The sequence below is a fragment of the Heterocephalus glaber genome, unplaced genomic scaffold, assembly GCF_053883595.1.
Source record: "Heterocephalus glaber isolate CG9 unplaced genomic scaffold, H.glaber_assembly_v1.0 deba00001572, whole genome shotgun sequence".
NCBI classification, from domain to species: domain Eukaryota; kingdom Metazoa; phylum Chordata; class Mammalia; order Rodentia; family Bathyergidae; genus Heterocephalus; species Heterocephalus glaber.
Window position 1 is genome coordinate 18,004,795 of NW_028258357.1, and position 18,250 is coordinate 18,023,044.

The 18,250-nt window shown below is 37.6% G+C and overlaps 1 protein-coding gene across 4 annotated transcripts in view; it reads left to right on the forward strand.

Annotated features, from left to right (window-relative positions):
- Positions 1-18,250, forward strand: part of Scyl2 (SCY1 like pseudokinase 2) — a 65,835-nt gene that overhangs the window by 7,138 nt on the left and 40,447 nt on the right. For 3 of the 4 annotated variants that reach the window (XM_087192660.1, XM_087192662.1, XM_087192661.1), the window contains exons 2-4: positions 4,454-4,656; positions 13,663-13,820; positions 17,450-17,594. In XM_087192660.1, the coding sequence (XP_087048786.1) occupies positions 4,480-4,656; positions 13,663-13,820; positions 17,450-17,594 (480 nt within the window). In that variant the 5' untranslated portion in view covers positions 4,454-4,479. The remainder of the gene's footprint in view (positions 1-4,453; positions 4,657-13,662; positions 13,821-17,449; positions 17,595-18,250) is intronic. The other variant, XM_087192663.1, reaches the window with a different exon arrangement.

The window sequence follows — 18,250 nt, forward strand, 5'->3', positions numbered from 1 at the left end:
TTATAAAACAATACATTTTATTATTTCTACCTTAAGTGATTAGTCTGTTGTTCTCTGATATGCATAAGTTCTGATGTGAAGTCCAGGGAAATTCCTATTTTTGTTCTAGAGGTACAGTGGACTTATGAACTCCATGGTCCCTGAGGGCTGGTTGTAACTCAGTCAATACAGCTGAGATCTGGGTGTTTACCTGGGTACAAGCTATAGCTGACAAGAGGCAGAGGAATCTTCTAGTAACCTAGTTAACCCAAGTTGTTTATATGTCAGGGCGGTCATAACTTGAGAGTCCACTGTAATTTACCAGTTTCCTTGGCCACTTTTTAAGAGTTTTCTTTTAATCACAGACTTTCAGCTATTTAGTTTGATAAATCTAGGATGGTTTCCTTTATCTTTATTCTTCATAGTGGTTTATTGAATTTCTTGGAGCTTTCTGTAGTTTTCATGAAATTTGGAAAACTTTTGGCCATTATTTAAAAAAAATATTTCCCGCCTCATTTTGGGGATCTAGTTATAAAATGTTAGACCCATGATAGTGTCCTACAAGTCACCAAGGTTTTGTTCATTTCTTTTTACCTTTTTACCCCATCTTCAAGTTTTTTCTTCTTAAAAGCTGTGTAATCTCTTCATCTCATCCCAAGTTTGAGATGCTTTGTTTTTCATGTCTTGAATTTTTGTTTGGGTCTTTTCCCATTTTCTTTCATTGTGTTTGTGTTTTCCTTTAATTATTTTGTATGGTAGCCTTTTCATGTCTTCCCTAATTCTACAGTTGTCATTTTGTAGTCTATTTTTATTGAATGATTTTTTTTTTTTTTTGCTTAAATTCTTTTATTGGTACATTTTAGGTATACGGTACATTTACATTTATCTTTGTGTGCTTGTACCTGTACATAATGTATCTTGGTTCTTATTTTTTCCCTATTACCTGTGCACCCTTCACCCCTCCACCCTTCCCTATTTTCATAGACTTCCTTTCCATTTTTTTTTCTTTTCTCATAATTTTTCCTTTCCATTCTTTCCTTTCCCCATCTCCTCCCACCACCCCTACCCCTTTGGACCTTTTCCTATTTCAAAAGATCAATTATTAGTTATTAATCCTTTTAGTCCTTATTTACACTCTCAGTTTCTCACAGTAGAGAAACTATTCGGTATGTACACGTGTGTCTTTTATTTATATCACTTAAGAGTATGGGCTCAATATGCATCCATTTAGCTATAAATGACTCTAGTTTCTCATTCTTTATGGCTGAGTAGTACTCCATTTTATAAAAAAAACCATATCTTCTTTATCCGGTCTCCAGTTAATGGACATTTGGGCTGCTTCCAACTTTTAGCTATTAGAAATTGTGCTGCTATGAACATCGGTCCACATATATTGCTGTGGTATGATTCTTTTAATTCTTTTGGGAAGATACCCAGCAGGGGAATAGCTGAGTCAAATGGGACGTCCAGCCCTAGTTCTTTGAGTGAATGATATTTTTAGTTGATATATGTTCTTCTTGTCATGTCTGATGATTATTGATTGCATGCTAAACATTGTGGATGTTACATCATTTAATGTCTGATTTTGTGTGTCTTCCTTTCATGAGTATTGGGCTTTGTTCTGGTAGGCGGTTTCATAATTTGGGGTTAATTTGGTCATTTGAGAATTGTTAGAGCATTTTTATCATTCATCTACTCATTTACTTTAAAGATGGAGTCTTGACATGTTGCCCAGGGTGGTCTCCAACTCCTGGTTGGGCTCAAGTATTCGTCCTGCCTCAGCCTCCAGAGTAGCTGGGACAACAGGCAGGTGCCACCCCCCCCAGCTAGTGCAGGTTTGTCCTGATACCTAGGCATGGTCTGTCTCGTGTTTCTGCTAAATGCCTTCCTGTCAGTTAGGACTTTCTGTGCTGGCTGAGAAGCTGTTGAATCATTTGCAGCCTTGTGTGAACTCTGAAGCCATTAGGCTCACAGTTCTCTAGCTGGCCCTTGCCCTGCTCTGATGAGACTTACACCACCTGTGTGCAGCATGATGCTCAACAAAGCATGAAGGGGGCCTGTGCTCTTTCCCCATATGCAGTTCCTTTCCCTTGGAAATTCTGTCCCCCGAACTTCAGCCACCTCAGCATTTCTGAGTCTGTCCCTTCAGTTCCACATTTTAGCTGGGCGAATGGTTGGATTCTGCACTTTGCTCTGTGGTATGAAATGTGTCTCCAGACAAGCCAGGATGAACTGAGGGTTCACCTTGTTAGTTTTCTGTCTCACTGAGATCACAGACCCTCACTACCTGTCTGGAAACATTTGTTTTATTTATTTTGCCCAGTTTTCTAGCTGTTTAAGAAGGTGAATTCATGCCAGGCTGGAGGCTAAGGACTAATCCCAGCCCTCTGAGAAGCTGAGGCAGAAGGATTGCAAATTCTTACCCAGGTTGGGCAGTTTATTGACAAAAAGGGATGTGTGTGTGTGTGTGTGTGTGTGTGTGTGTGTGTGTGAGAGAGAGAGAGAGAGAGAGAGAGAGAGAGTACATGCACATGATGCAGGATATTACCTCAGTACAAAGGCACTAGGTTTAACCCCTAGTATGGAAAACAAACATAAAAAGGTGAATTAAGCCTTTGTTCCTCCAACATGGCCAGAAGTTAGAGTAATTTTTCTTTTTTTTGGTACCAGGGATCAAACTCAGGACCTTGTACTTCCTGTGAGGCAGGCGGCAGAACCACTGAGCTAAATCCCTGGCCCTAGAGTAATATTTTTTATTTTTTTATTTTTTGGTACCGGAATTCGAACTCAGGTCCTTGCGCTTGCGCAGCAGGTGGCGAAACCACTGAGCTAAATCCCCGCCCCCCCAGAGTAATATTTTTAAAATGTACAACTTATATATAGTATTAGAAAGGAAACCAATTATTTTGAAATAATTTTAAAAACATTTTATAAGCGTGAAATGGTGATACATATGCTTAGTGCATTAAATAACAAAGTCTCGTGTGGGTTTAATAATACCTCGAATTCTCTCTGAGTTCTTAGGTTAGAAAGTGCTGCCTTAAAAGTAGTTAAGCCCATGTATCCCCTGAACAGTCTTCATGTAATCTCAGAGATGGGAACCCTCTAGGTTGAAGAAAGCTTCCTTTAGACAACAGGTGTCGTCAGCACAGTTAGAGTCTAATTGACCAAATGAGAAAAGTTAAGACCAGCAATTGTAAATAATACACTTAACTGATTATTATGCTTAATAAGCAATTATCGATTAGTCATTAATAACACTAATCATTAATAACTGTTGTGTAAAATTTTAAGAGTATTTTTTGACCTTATACTTGTACATTTTTCTTTTTTATTAAATTCTTTTACTGGTACGTTATAGGTATTCAACACAATTACATTTCTCATTGGGAATTGTACCTTTACATAATGCATCTTGGTTCTTATTTTTTCCCCATTCCTAGCCCTCCCTTCACCCCCTCCACCCTTCCCTATTTACAAAGACTTTATTTCCATTTTTTCCATTTCTCATCATTTTCCTTTCCCTTCTTTCCTTTCCCCTGCCCCTCCCACTACCCCTACCCCTTTGGACCTTTTCTTCCTATTTTGCGTTATTGATTATTCATAACTGTACATTTTTCTTTTTGTTATCAGTGCTTTTCTTGTTTGTATTGTGGTTTTTTTTTGTTTTGTACCGGGGATCAAACTTGGGACTTTGTGCTTTCGAGGCAGGTGGCGGAACTGCTGAGCTAAATCCCCGGCCCTGTATTGTTTTTTGTTTTTTGATACCAGGGATCAAACTCGGGTTTTTGCGCTTGCGCAGCAGGCGGCGAAACCACTGAGCTAAATCCCAGGCCCGCTGTTTTTTTTTTTTTTTAAAGTTGTATAAAATACTTATTTTATTGAGTTTTTTTTTTTTTTTTTTTCGTTTTTTGATATGAGGTCTTACTATGTTGCTTAGTCTGGTCTTGAACTCTCAGGTTCAAGTGAACCTCCTGCCTCAGCCTTCCAAGTAGCTGGGACTACATGTATATGCTGCTGAACCAGCGTGGTTTTCTTTTAGAAAATGATTTCATAGCTCAGTATTATGATTGTAATAGCAAATAAAACTTTATAAGATTAATTTATTGCTTAGTATAGCATTGGATCTTTTTAGTTTTTTTATTGTTTTTGGTGTGAATATTCACATTATTAAGTCTTACGGGATCCATGTTATGTAAGTTCAGCAACATTCATTCTCCTCCTCCACATCACTGTCAAATTTGAGTACTGTATGTCTTTTCCTGGTTTCTGAGAACCGAGGTTGAGAGGGACAGTTTGGTTCTAGACTTAAATTTGCACTCAAGTGTATTGAGTTCTTTAAAAAGAAAGCTAACACACAACTGTCGGTATAGCATTGTTTTGCTCATTGGTGGTTGGTTGTTAAGTTCTTCAAACTAAATTATAAGTGTTTAGACAAAAAGTGCTCAGTTCTCTCATGTTCTGCCGTTTCTAGGTAATTGAGTACCCAGTGCTGCAGCCATGGAGTCCATGCTTAATAAATTGAAGAGTACGGTTACGAAAGTGACAGCCGATGTCACCAGTGCAGTCATGGGAAATCCTGTCACTCGGGAATTCGATGTTGGTCGACACATTGCCAGTGGTGGCAATGGGCTAGCTTGGAAAATTTTTAATGGCACCAAAAAGTCAACAAAACAGGTAAGTTATTCAGTCTAGCTGGACAGACACACATGCTAAGTATTAAGAAGTATATGTATCTATATTAAGAAATGCCGGGGCTAGGGATTTAGCTCAGTGGTTCCACTGCCTGCCTCACAGGCACAAGTTGCCAAGTTCGATCCCCGGTACCAAAAAAAAAAAAAATGCCAAACGTTCTTAAAAGAGAAAAAAAAAAATGAAATACCAAAAGTTCTTTAATAGGTTCTTAAGTAGGCGCTTTAGTTCTCATTTCATCTTATGAAGCCATACAAAAACAAATGCTTTTAAATGTGCTCTGCTTCTCTGGGATACAGAGATATTGATTGACATACCATAACATCTTGCAGTCTACTTTTGCTTACTCAGTAAAATAAACATGTCAGTTGAGCATGTTAGATGGTAATATTTGGCAAAGTATGTGTTTTAGGATACTGGCAAAATGTCCAGTTAAATTATACCAACATTAAGTGTGCCTTATTTAGCTTTTTTCTTTCTTTTTGGTGCTGGGATTTGAACCCAGGGCTTTGAGCATGCTCAGCAGGCACTCTACCCTGAGCTATTCTGCCAGTCCACATAATGGATTCTTATTCCCTCCTCTGTAGCCTTGTAGAAAATAGACTTCTGTAGTGGGGGTGTGCGTGTGTGTGTGTGTGTGTGTGTGTGTGTTTAACTTGATAGTATTTACTACTAGAGGGAGGTAAGGGATATAGTTAGTAGTGTTTTGGGGTATATTTATTTTGTGGTTGTTTTTGTTTTTATTCTTTGTAATTGACTGTTCTTTTAGTGAAGGGTAGTTTGAATGAGTTATTTTTTTCTTTTTTCTTTTCCCCTAATTTGGCTTAGGAGACCAACAGATGGTTCTTAGAAATTTGGAGAATCATTAATGTTGATTTTTACCAGCAGCTTTCTGTTAGAATTGTTACAGGATAAAAAATGTCCAGGATTACAAATCTGATGAAATGCAGTCTTAAAAAAAAGTTTACAAAAATATTTTTATTTCCCTTTGAGTGAAATAAATGGAAAATGTAAATGATTTATACTTTAGAATGAGTACTCATAGTCATAGAATTGTGGGAATGTATTTGCGACTTCTCAAACTCAGTTTACTTCCCAGCTAAATATATTGAAGCTGTTGGCCTTGATTAGAGGACTCACTAAAGTTTGTTCTCTGGCAAAAAAAGGGAGAGAGAGAAAAGAAGAAAAAATGGCTTTGGTTAGCCTTTTATGAAATAGGTATTCTTGATCCTGTGGTAGATTGCTGGTATGTAGTTTGTACCTAACCTATAAAACTTAGTTTTGTTGCCATTTAGTTGGAATTACTGCATCTTAAATGCCGATTGTTTGAAATTGTCATTTTTAAACATTATTTTCTCTTTCGCTTCGCCAGAAGCTCATCCAGAAAATAAGTGGTTTCTCAAGTATTGACTTTGTTAAAAAACTATTAATGAGGTATTAAAGTTACGTAAATGGCCAGTCTTCTGTGACACTAGTATAAATTGCTTTTACAGTCAGTTATGGCCATGTGTTGCTGGTGATGGGGATACGTTCTGAGAAATATGTTGCTTCTTGATTTCGTTGTTGGGTACTCACAAAGACGGCTGTGCTGTCATTAGGGGATGTAATCTGGAAGATATAATCCTGTAAGGACCATTGTCATGCATACAGTCCCTTGTTGAGCAAAATGTTGTTGTGGAGCACATGACTGTGGATAAGGAGAAAATGAACACCAGATTTACAGTGCATTTTACTAAGAACGTGGTAATATAATTGCATCTCTGAGCTTGGCCAAAAAAGTTCTAGGTGTTTGTGCTGATACCAGTAGCTCCTATGCTAAAGTCTCCCGATGATTTCGGAGCTTCGGTTGCTGCTTATAGAACAACAGAGCTAGGCACAAATGTAGAGCCCTGTCCTCATCTTCTGACTGCCAGACTGTTTCCCACTGTATTTATTGCTTTGGGGGTGAATGGTAGTTTTGGAATATATTCTTGGTAGCTGTAGTTTTGAATTTTCTTTCTTTGCTTCCTTCAGACTGCAGGGGTCAGAATTGAGTTAATTCCTTAAAGGAGTAGCTTTGACATTGAAGCCTCATTTTAGTTTCTCCATTAATTGAAAATTTTAATTCTTGTTCATTTTTATTAAAAGATAACACCTAAAATAATTGAAAGTAATTGAAATCCGTGCTGTCCAGTATGGCAGCCACTAGACACATCTGTTTGTTTTTGTTACCAGGGATGGAACTTGGGACCTTGCGCTTTCGAGGCAGGTGCCGGAACCACTGAGCGAAATCCCCGGCTTAGACACATCTGTTTAAATTCATTAAAATGAAATTAAAGTGGTTGTGGCACACGCCTACAATCCTGGCGGTTCTGGAGGCTAAGGCAGGAAGACTGCAAGTTTGAGGCCATTGTGGGCAACTTAGCAAAGCCCTATCGATAGATTGATAGAAAGAGAGAGAGAGAGATAGATAGATAGATAAGTAAGGCTGAGGATGTATCTCAGTGGTAGACTACCTGTCTAGCATGTGCAAAGTGCTGGGTTTAATCCCCAATACTGCCTCCCTGCCACAAAAAGGAAAACGAGAGAGGAATTCTACATTGTGAAATTTCTTTCAAATGACTTACAGCAAACTTTTTTTTTTTTAAATAGGGCAACCTTGATGTTAGTTTGGCTTCAAACTAACATATTTTTTGGCCTGGTTTTTGTTTTGTTTTGTTGCAATACTGGGGATTGAATCCATAGAGTCTGCAGCCCTGATTTTGGGACAGCATCTCACTGGGTTGCCAAGGCTGGCCATGAACCTGTGATCCGTGTGCCTCAGTCTCCCGAGTACTGGGATTATAGTAATGAGCCACTACCCTGACTGTTGGCTGCTCTCTCTCCCTCTGCCCCTCTCCCGCCTCTTGTTTTTTTTCCCTGACTGCTTTGGGAGCCTTTTAGCACCTCTAGTTAACAATTTTTTTCTATGAGGTTAATGAAGATTGATTTATTTTTAAAAATTGTTGCATAATAAACATTTCATTGTTCATATTTTATACAGTCTACTGATACAGGACTGCACGTAGTCCCGTCATTGTTACAAAATGCACATTTGTTATCCAGGCACCAGTATTCATGAGTGAGGTTTGCTAATATTGTGTGGCCAAAGGCATAATTCAATTACGATAATTGAAAGTTTTAAAGGAAATCGTTGTGCATAGCTTAATACGTTAGTCTGGTTGCTTAGATAAAAACTGATCGTAAACTGGGCATGGTGGTGCCCACCTGTAACCCCACCATTTTGGAAGTGTGAGGCAGACGGATCACAGGTTTGGGCCCAGTCTAAGCAATGTAGGGCCTTAGTGAGACCCGGACTCAAAATACAAAAAGGAAGGGTGGTGATGTAGTGGAGTGTGAAGGCCTGAGGTCAGTGGTGGCAAACCTATGGCACGCAAGTTGTTGTTCTCTTAAGACAAAAGATGTTAATAGGAGTTGTTTTTTCTAAATTAAAACCTCAGTATTCAGGCTTCATTGCACTGTTGGCACTTGGCGATAAATAAGGGTTTGAGTTGCAGTTTGGGGACTCGTCCCTGAAAGCCCTGCCATCACTGCCCTGGTTTCAATCCCCAGTACCACAGAGAAAGTAAATGATCGTAGATTATCTGTGGTCATTTTAAGGGTTATATGTTGTTAGCTTTCAGTCTTCTCAAAAGTCATATACATTTTAACTTAATGTATATGAAAATTTAGATTCGGCTTTATTGTTCTGAAGGAGGAGTGTTCGCTCACTGTGACCTGAAGAGGGCAGATGATGGCGCTAGGCAGTTACCATGGCCATTATAAAGGGGCCACACAGGTCCCAGGGAAGGACATCTCGTGGCTCTGAAGAGGTGGCTAGCACAGTTAGGGGTCCGGAATGCACTGCCTCCCGTCATCCCACTTAGATATGACTACTCCGACTGCCTTGTTTTCAGCAGCATTGAGCTTTGTAGTAACCAAAGTAGCTTTTAAAAATGATAAATTAGGTCTCCTTCAAATGGAGCATCCTCTGTTGCTTAAATATTCCAGTTTTTGGTATATGTGCTGCCAAAGTTGAGCATGTGTATTACCGTTTTTAGGATAATTTCTGCCGGGCGTGGTGGTGCAGGCCTGTACTCCTAACACTGAGGAGGCTGAGACAGGAGGATCAGTGCAAGTTCAAGGCTAGCTTGGACTGCGCAGTGAGTGTCAGACCAGCCTCAACTACATGGGGAGACCCATGTCAAAAGAAAATTGTTTTTCATAGTCTTTGCTTAAAGTTAAGCTATTGAGAAAATACTTTTCAGTGTGTAACTTTGTTTTGCCAATGTATATTTAAGAATAGTGACTAAACAATGGTATAGCAAATATTATATATACTTTTTTCTAATATTTGTGTAAAAAGGAATCTCAGATTTCAACTAGTTTTAACTGCTGTGTAATTATAAGGTGTACTAGGTGATTGCACTATTTCCTCTTTTCTGTATATATGAAAATTTTCATAATAAAAAGGTGAAAAAGATTTTAATTCAAGTTAACAAAAAGCTGTTTTTAAATGCTTATCTTTATGACTGCTAGTAGGTAGTAAATGTCTGCAAGTCTCCTATGTCTTAAGATATTGCTAGCTCTTCTGTTGCTCATGGAGAACAGAAAGACAGTATTTCTTGCTTTAAGAAGCTTATAGCATTCAGAAAAGGTGAGTTGACTTCCACAGAAGTGGTATGTTTCAGCGAAATTGTTGTTTAGGTTGGTTAACCCTTATCCAAAGTGCTTGGGATCAGAAGTGTTTCAGGCTTCAGTGTTTTGAATTTGTGACATTTGCAGACTTTACTGGTTGAGTCTCCCTAACTGAAAATCTGAAGTCTGAAACGTTTTGACCATCTAAGTTTCAATGCCAATCTGATAATAAAAGAAAGATACAAGTTGGAAATTAGTTTATGATATATTCTGATGAAAAGGTTTTGAAGTGCAGGCCTAGAGTTTTATTTTAGTAAGTGGGTATGAACCCTGAATTATTAACAACACAGTTTTTTTTTTTGGTTCCGGGGGTCAAACTTGGGTCCTTGTGCTTGCAAGGCATGTGACGGAACCACTGAGCTAAAATCCCGAGCCCAACAACACAATTCTATTGAAATTGGTTACTTATAATTAACTGGTTGAAACAGAAAATGTTTGTAAGACAGTTGATAACTGTTTTGACCTATGTAGAAATGTCATCTTTTTTTCTTTTTTAAATTCAATATGGAGGGTTGAACTCGGGTCCTTTGCACTGAGCTTCATCCCTAGCTCTTTTTTATTTTTTAAATTTTGAGACAAGGTCTCACTAAGTTCCTGAGTTGTCCAGGCTGGGCTTGAACTTGCGATCCTTCTGCCTCAGCCTCCCAGAGTTCTGGGATTTTAGATGTGTACCACATTGTCTGCCCCAATCTGTTATCTTTTTTTTGGTACCAGAGATCAAACTCAGGACTTTGGACTTGCCAGGCAGGCATGGTGCCATTGAGCGATATTCTTGGCTCTGTTATCTTTGATTTGAAACAATAAATGAGTCTCAGAAAGAAAGATACTGTGTTTTAAAAAAATTTTTGTGTTTATTTTTTAAATTTACAGTAGACCCTTGACTTACCATGTTTCTCAAGAGCTGGTTGTAACTCAGTCAGTACAGCTGAGATCTGGGTGTTTACCTGGGTACACGCTATAGCTGACGAGAGGCAGATGTATCTTCCAGTAACCTAGTTAACCCAAGTTGTTTGTATGGCAGGCTGGTCGTAACTTGAGGGTCCACTGTATTTGTGAACTACAGTGTTTCTTCTTTGGAATGTGAAATGAATGCGAGAGCTGAAGAGGCATTTCATGTGATTTTTTTTAAAAAGACTTAAAACATCTCGAAAAAGTAAACACTTAAATTAGATGCAATTATAAAATGTGTGATAGCAGAACACTTGCTAAAGTAAGATTTTTGCACATGAATGGTGAGATAGGAATTTGAACTTCTAGGTCATTTGTTTTTAGTTCAGAATAATATTACATAAAACTCTCACTTGTCTTGTGTCTCATAAGGATCAAAATGTACCTAGTCCAAAAATAGGAAATCTGAGATGCTCCAAAATCCAAAACTTTTGAGAGGCAGCATGACGCCATAAGTGGAAATTCCGCACCTGACCTCCAGTAATGGATTGCAGTCAGAATGCATTTGCACTGAATTTACCTCCCCTAAATTCACTAAAATGGCCTTCAGGGTATGCGGTAAGGTGTATAAGAAACATGAGTGAATTTCATGTTAGACTTGGGCCTACCCCCGCACATCTCACATACATGCAGAATTCTAGAATCTGAAAAAAAAATCTCAGATCTGGAACACCTCTGGGCCCAAATATGTCAGTAAGGGATTCTCACTGTGAATATGAGTGCTATTTAAAGCTGTTCCTCAGCTTCACTGATGCATGTACCATGTTTTACTTGGGTGCTCCAAGATTGTCCCATGTTGGTGCTGAGGAGACAGAATGGCATTTTGGCCCTACACTTAGACTCCCCGAGTTTCAGCTTTGACTCTTCATCTGATCCCTTACGAGAGATCTTAGATACAACGTTTATCTTCTCTACAGTGTCCTCATTTATGCAGTGAGGATAAAGTAATTTGTCTCATAGGCTTGCTGTGAGGCCTAGAATAATCCCTGGAAAAGATGTAGCATAATGCTTGGCACATAGCTGAGCAAATGTTACCTATTATAGTTTTATAAGTAGTCAGTTGACTTGGGAAACTGTGAGATTTTGTGGTAGACTAATGCCTGAAACTTTAGCTATACAGTTATTATAATTTATGTTTTGTATCATTTTTAATATATCATAATAATTTTATTCTTTATCTTGTTTCTTCTTTTGATACTCTGGTCTGAAAATAACCAGCACCAAGGTTTGAGTTCAAGGTCAGCATAAATAAGAGACAGAAGTGGTATTCTCAAACAGGTTTATGTGACCTTAGAAAGTGGACCCTTACCTGGACTCTTACATGCTGGATGTTTATGTCTGTGTGACACAGAAGTGATGATGATATTCGTCACGTAGTTTTATTTAACCTAATGTGCTAAGCTTTTTTATGAAGCGGACAGGGTGTGGAGGCTTTCGCTTGATCATTGGTCTTGAATGTGCCTATCACTTATCAGATGTGCATCACTGATTAGGTATGTGCTAGTGAAAAAAATTGTCATCAGTAATAGAAACATAACGAGGTACAAGTCAGTGGTTTCACAGTGATCGCTAACATTGAATGTTGGTAGTGTGCTAGGTATTGTGATAAATTCTCTATTACTGTGTCATTTACTTCTCAATGATCTCATGAAGTATTTGTACTATTATGTGCCCTCATTTTTTGTTGGGAAAATTTTCCCAAAGACAGCTGGTCAGTTGTAGGGAAATTTACTCAAATTTTGGTCTGATCTAATGTTAATGTTTGAGCACTGTGTTAAATCTTCTGTTATTATTGTAAATGTTTTCCTATTCAAAAATGGTTCGCAATTATGTTATTCTTTTTTTCCCCCCCTGGTACCTGGGATTGAACTCAGGACCTGGTACTTGCAAGGCAGGCGCAGCGCCACTGAGCTACATCCCCAACCTGTAATTACGTTATTCTTTTCAGAGACTCAATCCTTTAAAATCCTTAACTCATTTATACATAACGAGCCCCGCCAACTAAAAATAAGCAATATTTGAACAACTTATTTGTTTGGAATTTTGCTGTGAATCTTTGTGAGATAATTATGTTGCTAGGCTAACTTTTGAAAACAGTAATCCTAAGGTAGCCAACATTTTTTTGAAAAGAAGAAAACAATTAGAAGAGAAAAACAGTAAATAGAAAGATACTGACTTGGATGTGACAGTTGGGTAGCAGTAGGTTTAATTAGAGGCTTTCAAAAGAGACTTTTAGAGGGCCGGGGATTTAGCTCAGTAGTGCCTCCACCTGCCTCGCAAGCACAAGGTCCTGAGTTTGATCCCTGGTACCAAAAAAAAAAAAAAAAAAGACTTACAGAAATTATGAAACAGTCTTTTAAAGTCTTTGATCAAAGAAATTTAGAAGCCTAACATTCTTTGCTAATTTTGCTTCCAGCCTCATCAGTGTTTTTCATTACTACTGAGAATCATACATTACTATGTTATGTATGTCGTCCATCAACTGGGCTATTTTTAGATTGATTTAGTAAAATGATTTAACGAGATAACTGTTTTTCCTTGGGTAACTGAAAGAGAATGAAAGGAATAAAATGGCAAAGAGCATGTGTGCTTTTAATAAATAATCTATGAATGATTTCAAAGTGAAGTGCTTGGGGAGCAGCTTCCTATGCTAGAAGCCATTCAGTGACTTCCTGTAACGAGACAGGGATTGGGTGGTACGGAGAGTATAGCTTATTCCTATGTCAAAGCTGCTAGCACTCGTTGACATACAGCCTTTCAAAAGGCTTTTCATGATTTTATAGTATACTCCAGGCGTATCATTATGAGGCAACATTTTGACTTTAAACATTTTTCTTCCTATTTTAATTTATTAGTACATGTGTGTAGTACATAGTGTTCACATTCCTTGTGTGGAGCTGGCTCACATACACAACACATCTTCGTTCTTTTTTTCATCCCCTTCCTCCCCCTCCCCTTTCCCTTCTCTCTCTTTTTATACATTTGTAGTACGTAATGTTTACATTTTAAACATTTTTTGTTTGAATTCTGGTTAAATAAGAGATTATTACATAGGAGAAACTTTGTAGCATCCAGTTTATGTGTATGTTGGATACCATAATTCAAAGTTGGGGGTTTTTTCCTGTGGAGATGCTGGGTCTTATATCTTTAAAAATATTTAGATTTACTAATCATAAGGAAATCTTTGATCAAAAGAATATTACAGTGGTGATAAAATTTCCATGACATTAGTTTTTAGTTGTGTAAGAACGTTGTGACATGGAAATAAAATATTTATTACTTTTATACATTTCTTGATTAAAATAAGTGACATAATTCTTTTGTCAGGAAGTGGCTGTTTTTGTCTTTGATAAAAAGCTGATTGACAAATATCAAAAATTTGAAAAGGATCAAATAATCGATTCCCTAAAACGAGGAGTCCAGCAGTTAACGCGGCTACGACACCCTCGACTTCTTACTGTACAGCACCCTTTAGAAGAATCAAGGTAAAGTTTTATAAAACCTATATAGGACTTCTTGAATGAAAAATAACTTTATATTTGAAGTCTATTTCAAATATCATCAGTGAAAAATTCCTATAAACTAAGAGGTGAGTTCTAGGGGATTATTTCCTTAAGATTTCTTTGCATTGTCCATGTAGATGTTGGTTTGGAAATATCATGAAGACTTTGTTCTCACTTGCCACGGTCTGTATTTGAGTCCTGCTACTCTGCCAGCACTGGAGTAGTCACAATGGAAAACGTAAGGGAAGGATGGGCTGTAGTTGCTGCCTGAAAGTAACTGTCTTTGCTAATTTGCTAGAATTTCTCTTCTCTTTTTTATCGATTCACTATTTGAGGACCAATTTTGTGTGTGTAGCAAGTGCCGTTTTAGATAATTTTAACCTTCACCTCTAATCAGCATTTTGGTCCATAGCCCTCGGTTAGTTTGCCATGTATTTTTCTTAAAGATGAGTTTGGGAAATGTTGCTGAGAATGACCAGAAAGTGAAGATTTATGTAATTTTCACCAGGCTGTCGAGTTTGTGGTGCTTTCATAGCTTTGTAAACCGTTTCTGCATTATTTATAACATCCAGTTTATTTCTTCTTCCTTAGCAGATTGTATTCCCCTCTCAGTTTGGAAGATCGTAATGAAGTGGTTTGCCTTTTGTGTTCTGTGGTCCTTAGGGTTTTAATGATGAGGAGGAACAGGCAATGGGAGGACACAGCTGGTGGATTCCATGCTTCCATCTCCCTTCAGCCAGGATAGCTTTGCTTTTATCTATTTTGTGTTTTGGGTTTCTGAAAAATTCTTTGGAATCTTCAGTAATCCCCCCTCCCTTCTTTTTATCAATCTAAAACAAAAAATACAAACACTTGCCATATGAGAAACTAATGCTAATGCTTTATATTGTTTAGTTCATTTAAGTCTCAGAATTATATAGACTAGAGATAAACTGTATGGTATTAAGTGGCAGAGTGGAATTATTCATCAGCCTGATTGCTGAGCCCATTTTTTTTCCTTAACTCTTCCATGCTGTGCTTGCTCAGAAATATGTTCCCATGTCTCTTATTGTAAAAATAACCCTATTATTTTAACTTACACCTCCATGTCTCATACCTCATAATTACATTTTAAATTTCTTAAGGGAGAAGAACCAAAGTGTTACACTTTGTCCCTGCAGCTTCTTTTATAGTGATTTAAACATCATAGAACTAGGAATTTATTGGTGATCAGGAACAGGGACAACTCAGAGACTATGAATTCTTAATTGTTAGTGTGTAAAAATTATGGCAGCATTAATATACAGTAAATTGGGACACTTTGGGAAAGGGAAAATAACTTTCGGTTTCTAAAGAATTAATATTGAAGGGCCGGGGATTTAGCTCAGTGGTTCTGCTGCCTGCCTCACAAGCACAAGGACCCGAGTTCAATCCCCAGTACCCCCCCCCCCAAATTGTCTATACAAAGAATTAATATTGAGATGGTGCTGGAATTACCCAAAGGAAATCTGAGAGTAATTCAAATGAAAGTTCAGAGTTGGTACTGGGTATGGGTAGAGCATAGAGGCTATAATTGAAACCAAGAATAAAAATGAAATTTTCAAGACCTGGGTGAAAAGGACAGCACATGGAAGAAAACCTTGAAACATAGGATGGTGGTGGTGGTGGTGGTGGGAATGCCGGGGAAAGAGAAAGGAGTGGTGATGGTCGTGTGGCGGTTGAAAACTTGGCAGCATGTCATGAAAGCCGAAGGAGGTAGGAAAGGACCCACTAACACTAAGGATGACAGAATAAAAAGGAAATAAGGGCTGAGAAGAATCCATCACCTTTGGCTAGTGAGAAGTTGTTAGTGACATTTGATCATTTTAGTAGGATGACAGTTTGAAACTAGAAAATGTGAAGGAGCCCAGCAGGGAAGACATGTGAGTAAAGTCCTGTAGGAGGAACTGAAAGGAGGATGGTTGAAGAATTAGTAAAATAGTGAGATGAATTCTAGCACAAATGAGGCCATTCATTCATGTTAAATGAACTGTACTTTTTTTTGAAGTGGAAAGTAGCTACTAGGTAAGCAGTGGGTTAAGGGGGTGATAGAATAAGGAATTAAATAAGAAGACTATGAATAAATGTTTTGAATGTTGAAAAATAAAGACAGCAAGGTTATAGTGTTTGTAGTTTGTGACAGTAAAAGAAAACTAGTGGTCATTTGCCTAGTAAAGGATAGCAAATGTTTATTGTTGAGGGGGTTTGGGCAAAGAAAGGAAGGAAGCTATGATTCAAGGCAGTGGTTCTTGAAAGGATATAGCACTTCTGCTGTATTACCATAATGATAATGGGAATGAATATTCATGCAAGAGCATAAGGCCTTAGAGCTTGAAGCATAATCATATGGATTTTGATGTGACCAAAGATGATTTTTGGGTCAAGATGGAGTGGAACAGAATAATAGTTGCTAAAATACATGAGTCCTGGGGGAAAGTATATGAGCAACTTTCCCTTCAGTAGTTCAAGAAAAGAATGTCTAGTATCCACTGTGTTAAGGAGCTGAATGCTGAGAGTACCGAACAAGATAGTGACCTTCGTACAATATGACCCTTTCCCTCCTTCAGTCCAAGTGACACTGTCTTTCTCATACACATCAAGCTTCTGCATTTGAAAAATGGGTTCAAGGCAGAAGGAAAGTTGGTAAAGCATTCCAGACTTATGAAACAACAGAGTGAATATTTGTTACTATCCTGGCAAGAAACTTGGTTTGGTTTAGTGCCAGAGCCCAAAGTGCCAGTCCTAAAATGTTAGATAGGGCTTAAGGCTTGAATGCTTGCTAATATAGCAACGGAAAGCACTGTTGAGCATGCACACTAGATACTTTGCTGTGTACTTTACACGATTATCTAATTTGATCTTCATAGTAACCCTTCACAGTGTATCTGTTATCACCATTTTACAAATGGGCAAAATGTCACCAAGCCAGGGAACAGAAATACTGGGACCAGAAGTCAGGTATCTGTCTGTCTTCAGAGCCTGAGCTCTGATCAGATCAGTACAGTGTATTTCTATTGAAAATCAGTATCTAACATTTTGTGAATTTGTTAATTGAAAAGGAGTAATTAAAAATAAAACACTTATACCTTTCAAAATGATACATAAAATAAAGCAAAGATGCTTTGATTGAAGCAATAATTGAGGAATGTGGAGAATTTCCTTTGCCTCTTGTTCCTCATGAAGCATCTGTAGGAAATAATCTGCAAGTTTCTTTGAGGATATTCTGAAAACAAAGCCTTAGCAGGAAGGAGATCAAAGGTGTACTTTAACCCTATCTTATACCCATTCTTTGGTTTCTCATCGAGACTGTCAGTCATCTGAGAAAGCACAGTTGAAACATTTTATATCCTGACTTTGTAAGTTTAAAAAAGTATATAAAAATTGTGACAACAGTTAGTTTAAAAAGATTGGGCTATTTGTCTTTTTATGATTCTTATTCTCCTGACTTTGTTGGTTGGAGTATATTATGCTGAAATTTACAAATTTTAAAAGTCTAGCTTATTGATAGTGTAATAAGGCCTCTGGATATTTTATGTATATTTGATTTTGATTATGTATAAAAATGATAGTAATGACTTATTTTTTTAAAACAGGGATTGCTTGGCATTTTGTACAGAACCAGTTTTTGCAAGTTTAGCCAACGTTCTTGGTAACTGGGAAAATCTACCTTCCTCTCTACCTCCAGACATTAAGGATTATAAACTTTATGATGTAGAGACTAAATATGGTTTGCTTCAGGTATGTATTTTTATTCAACATTCAAAAGTATAAAAAAATTTTTTTCTGGCTATTTCAGACTTATCCATGTAAACTAGTTTGTGTAAAGCTTTGGTTCTTGTCAGTAATTTGAAAATTATTTTTATGCGCTAGAATTGTTTTTGTAGTTTTTTGTCAAATTTAAATTAGTGTTCCAAATACAAATTTAGTATATTAAACTGATAACATTGGTAACCTTTGAGGAAGAGCACTTATTGGCTGGTGGATGGGGTGGGTTCTTTGTGAATTTTAAATTATGTAAATCCCTTTTATAAACAAAGCATTAAGTTGAAATAAAGAAGTATTTTTAGGGCCAGGTGTGGTGCTGCATACCTGTGATCTCAGCACTTGGAAGGTGGAGGCAGGAGTATTGCCATGAGTTTGAGGTGTGGGCTACATAGTGAGTCCAAGGCCAGCCTGAACTACGGAGGGAGACCCTGTATCCAAGAAAAAGTATTCAGTAAGAATAAAATACATACTATACCTTTAAGGAAATTTAGTAGATATCAGGAGGTATTGTTTGCCTTTTTTGTGTATGTCTACTTTTTCAGATTTTCCTTTCTTTGCTTATCAGAGTAATTAGTATCCTCTGCTTCAGAGACAAGATTTATAGTGGATTCTGAGTTCCTTGGATACAG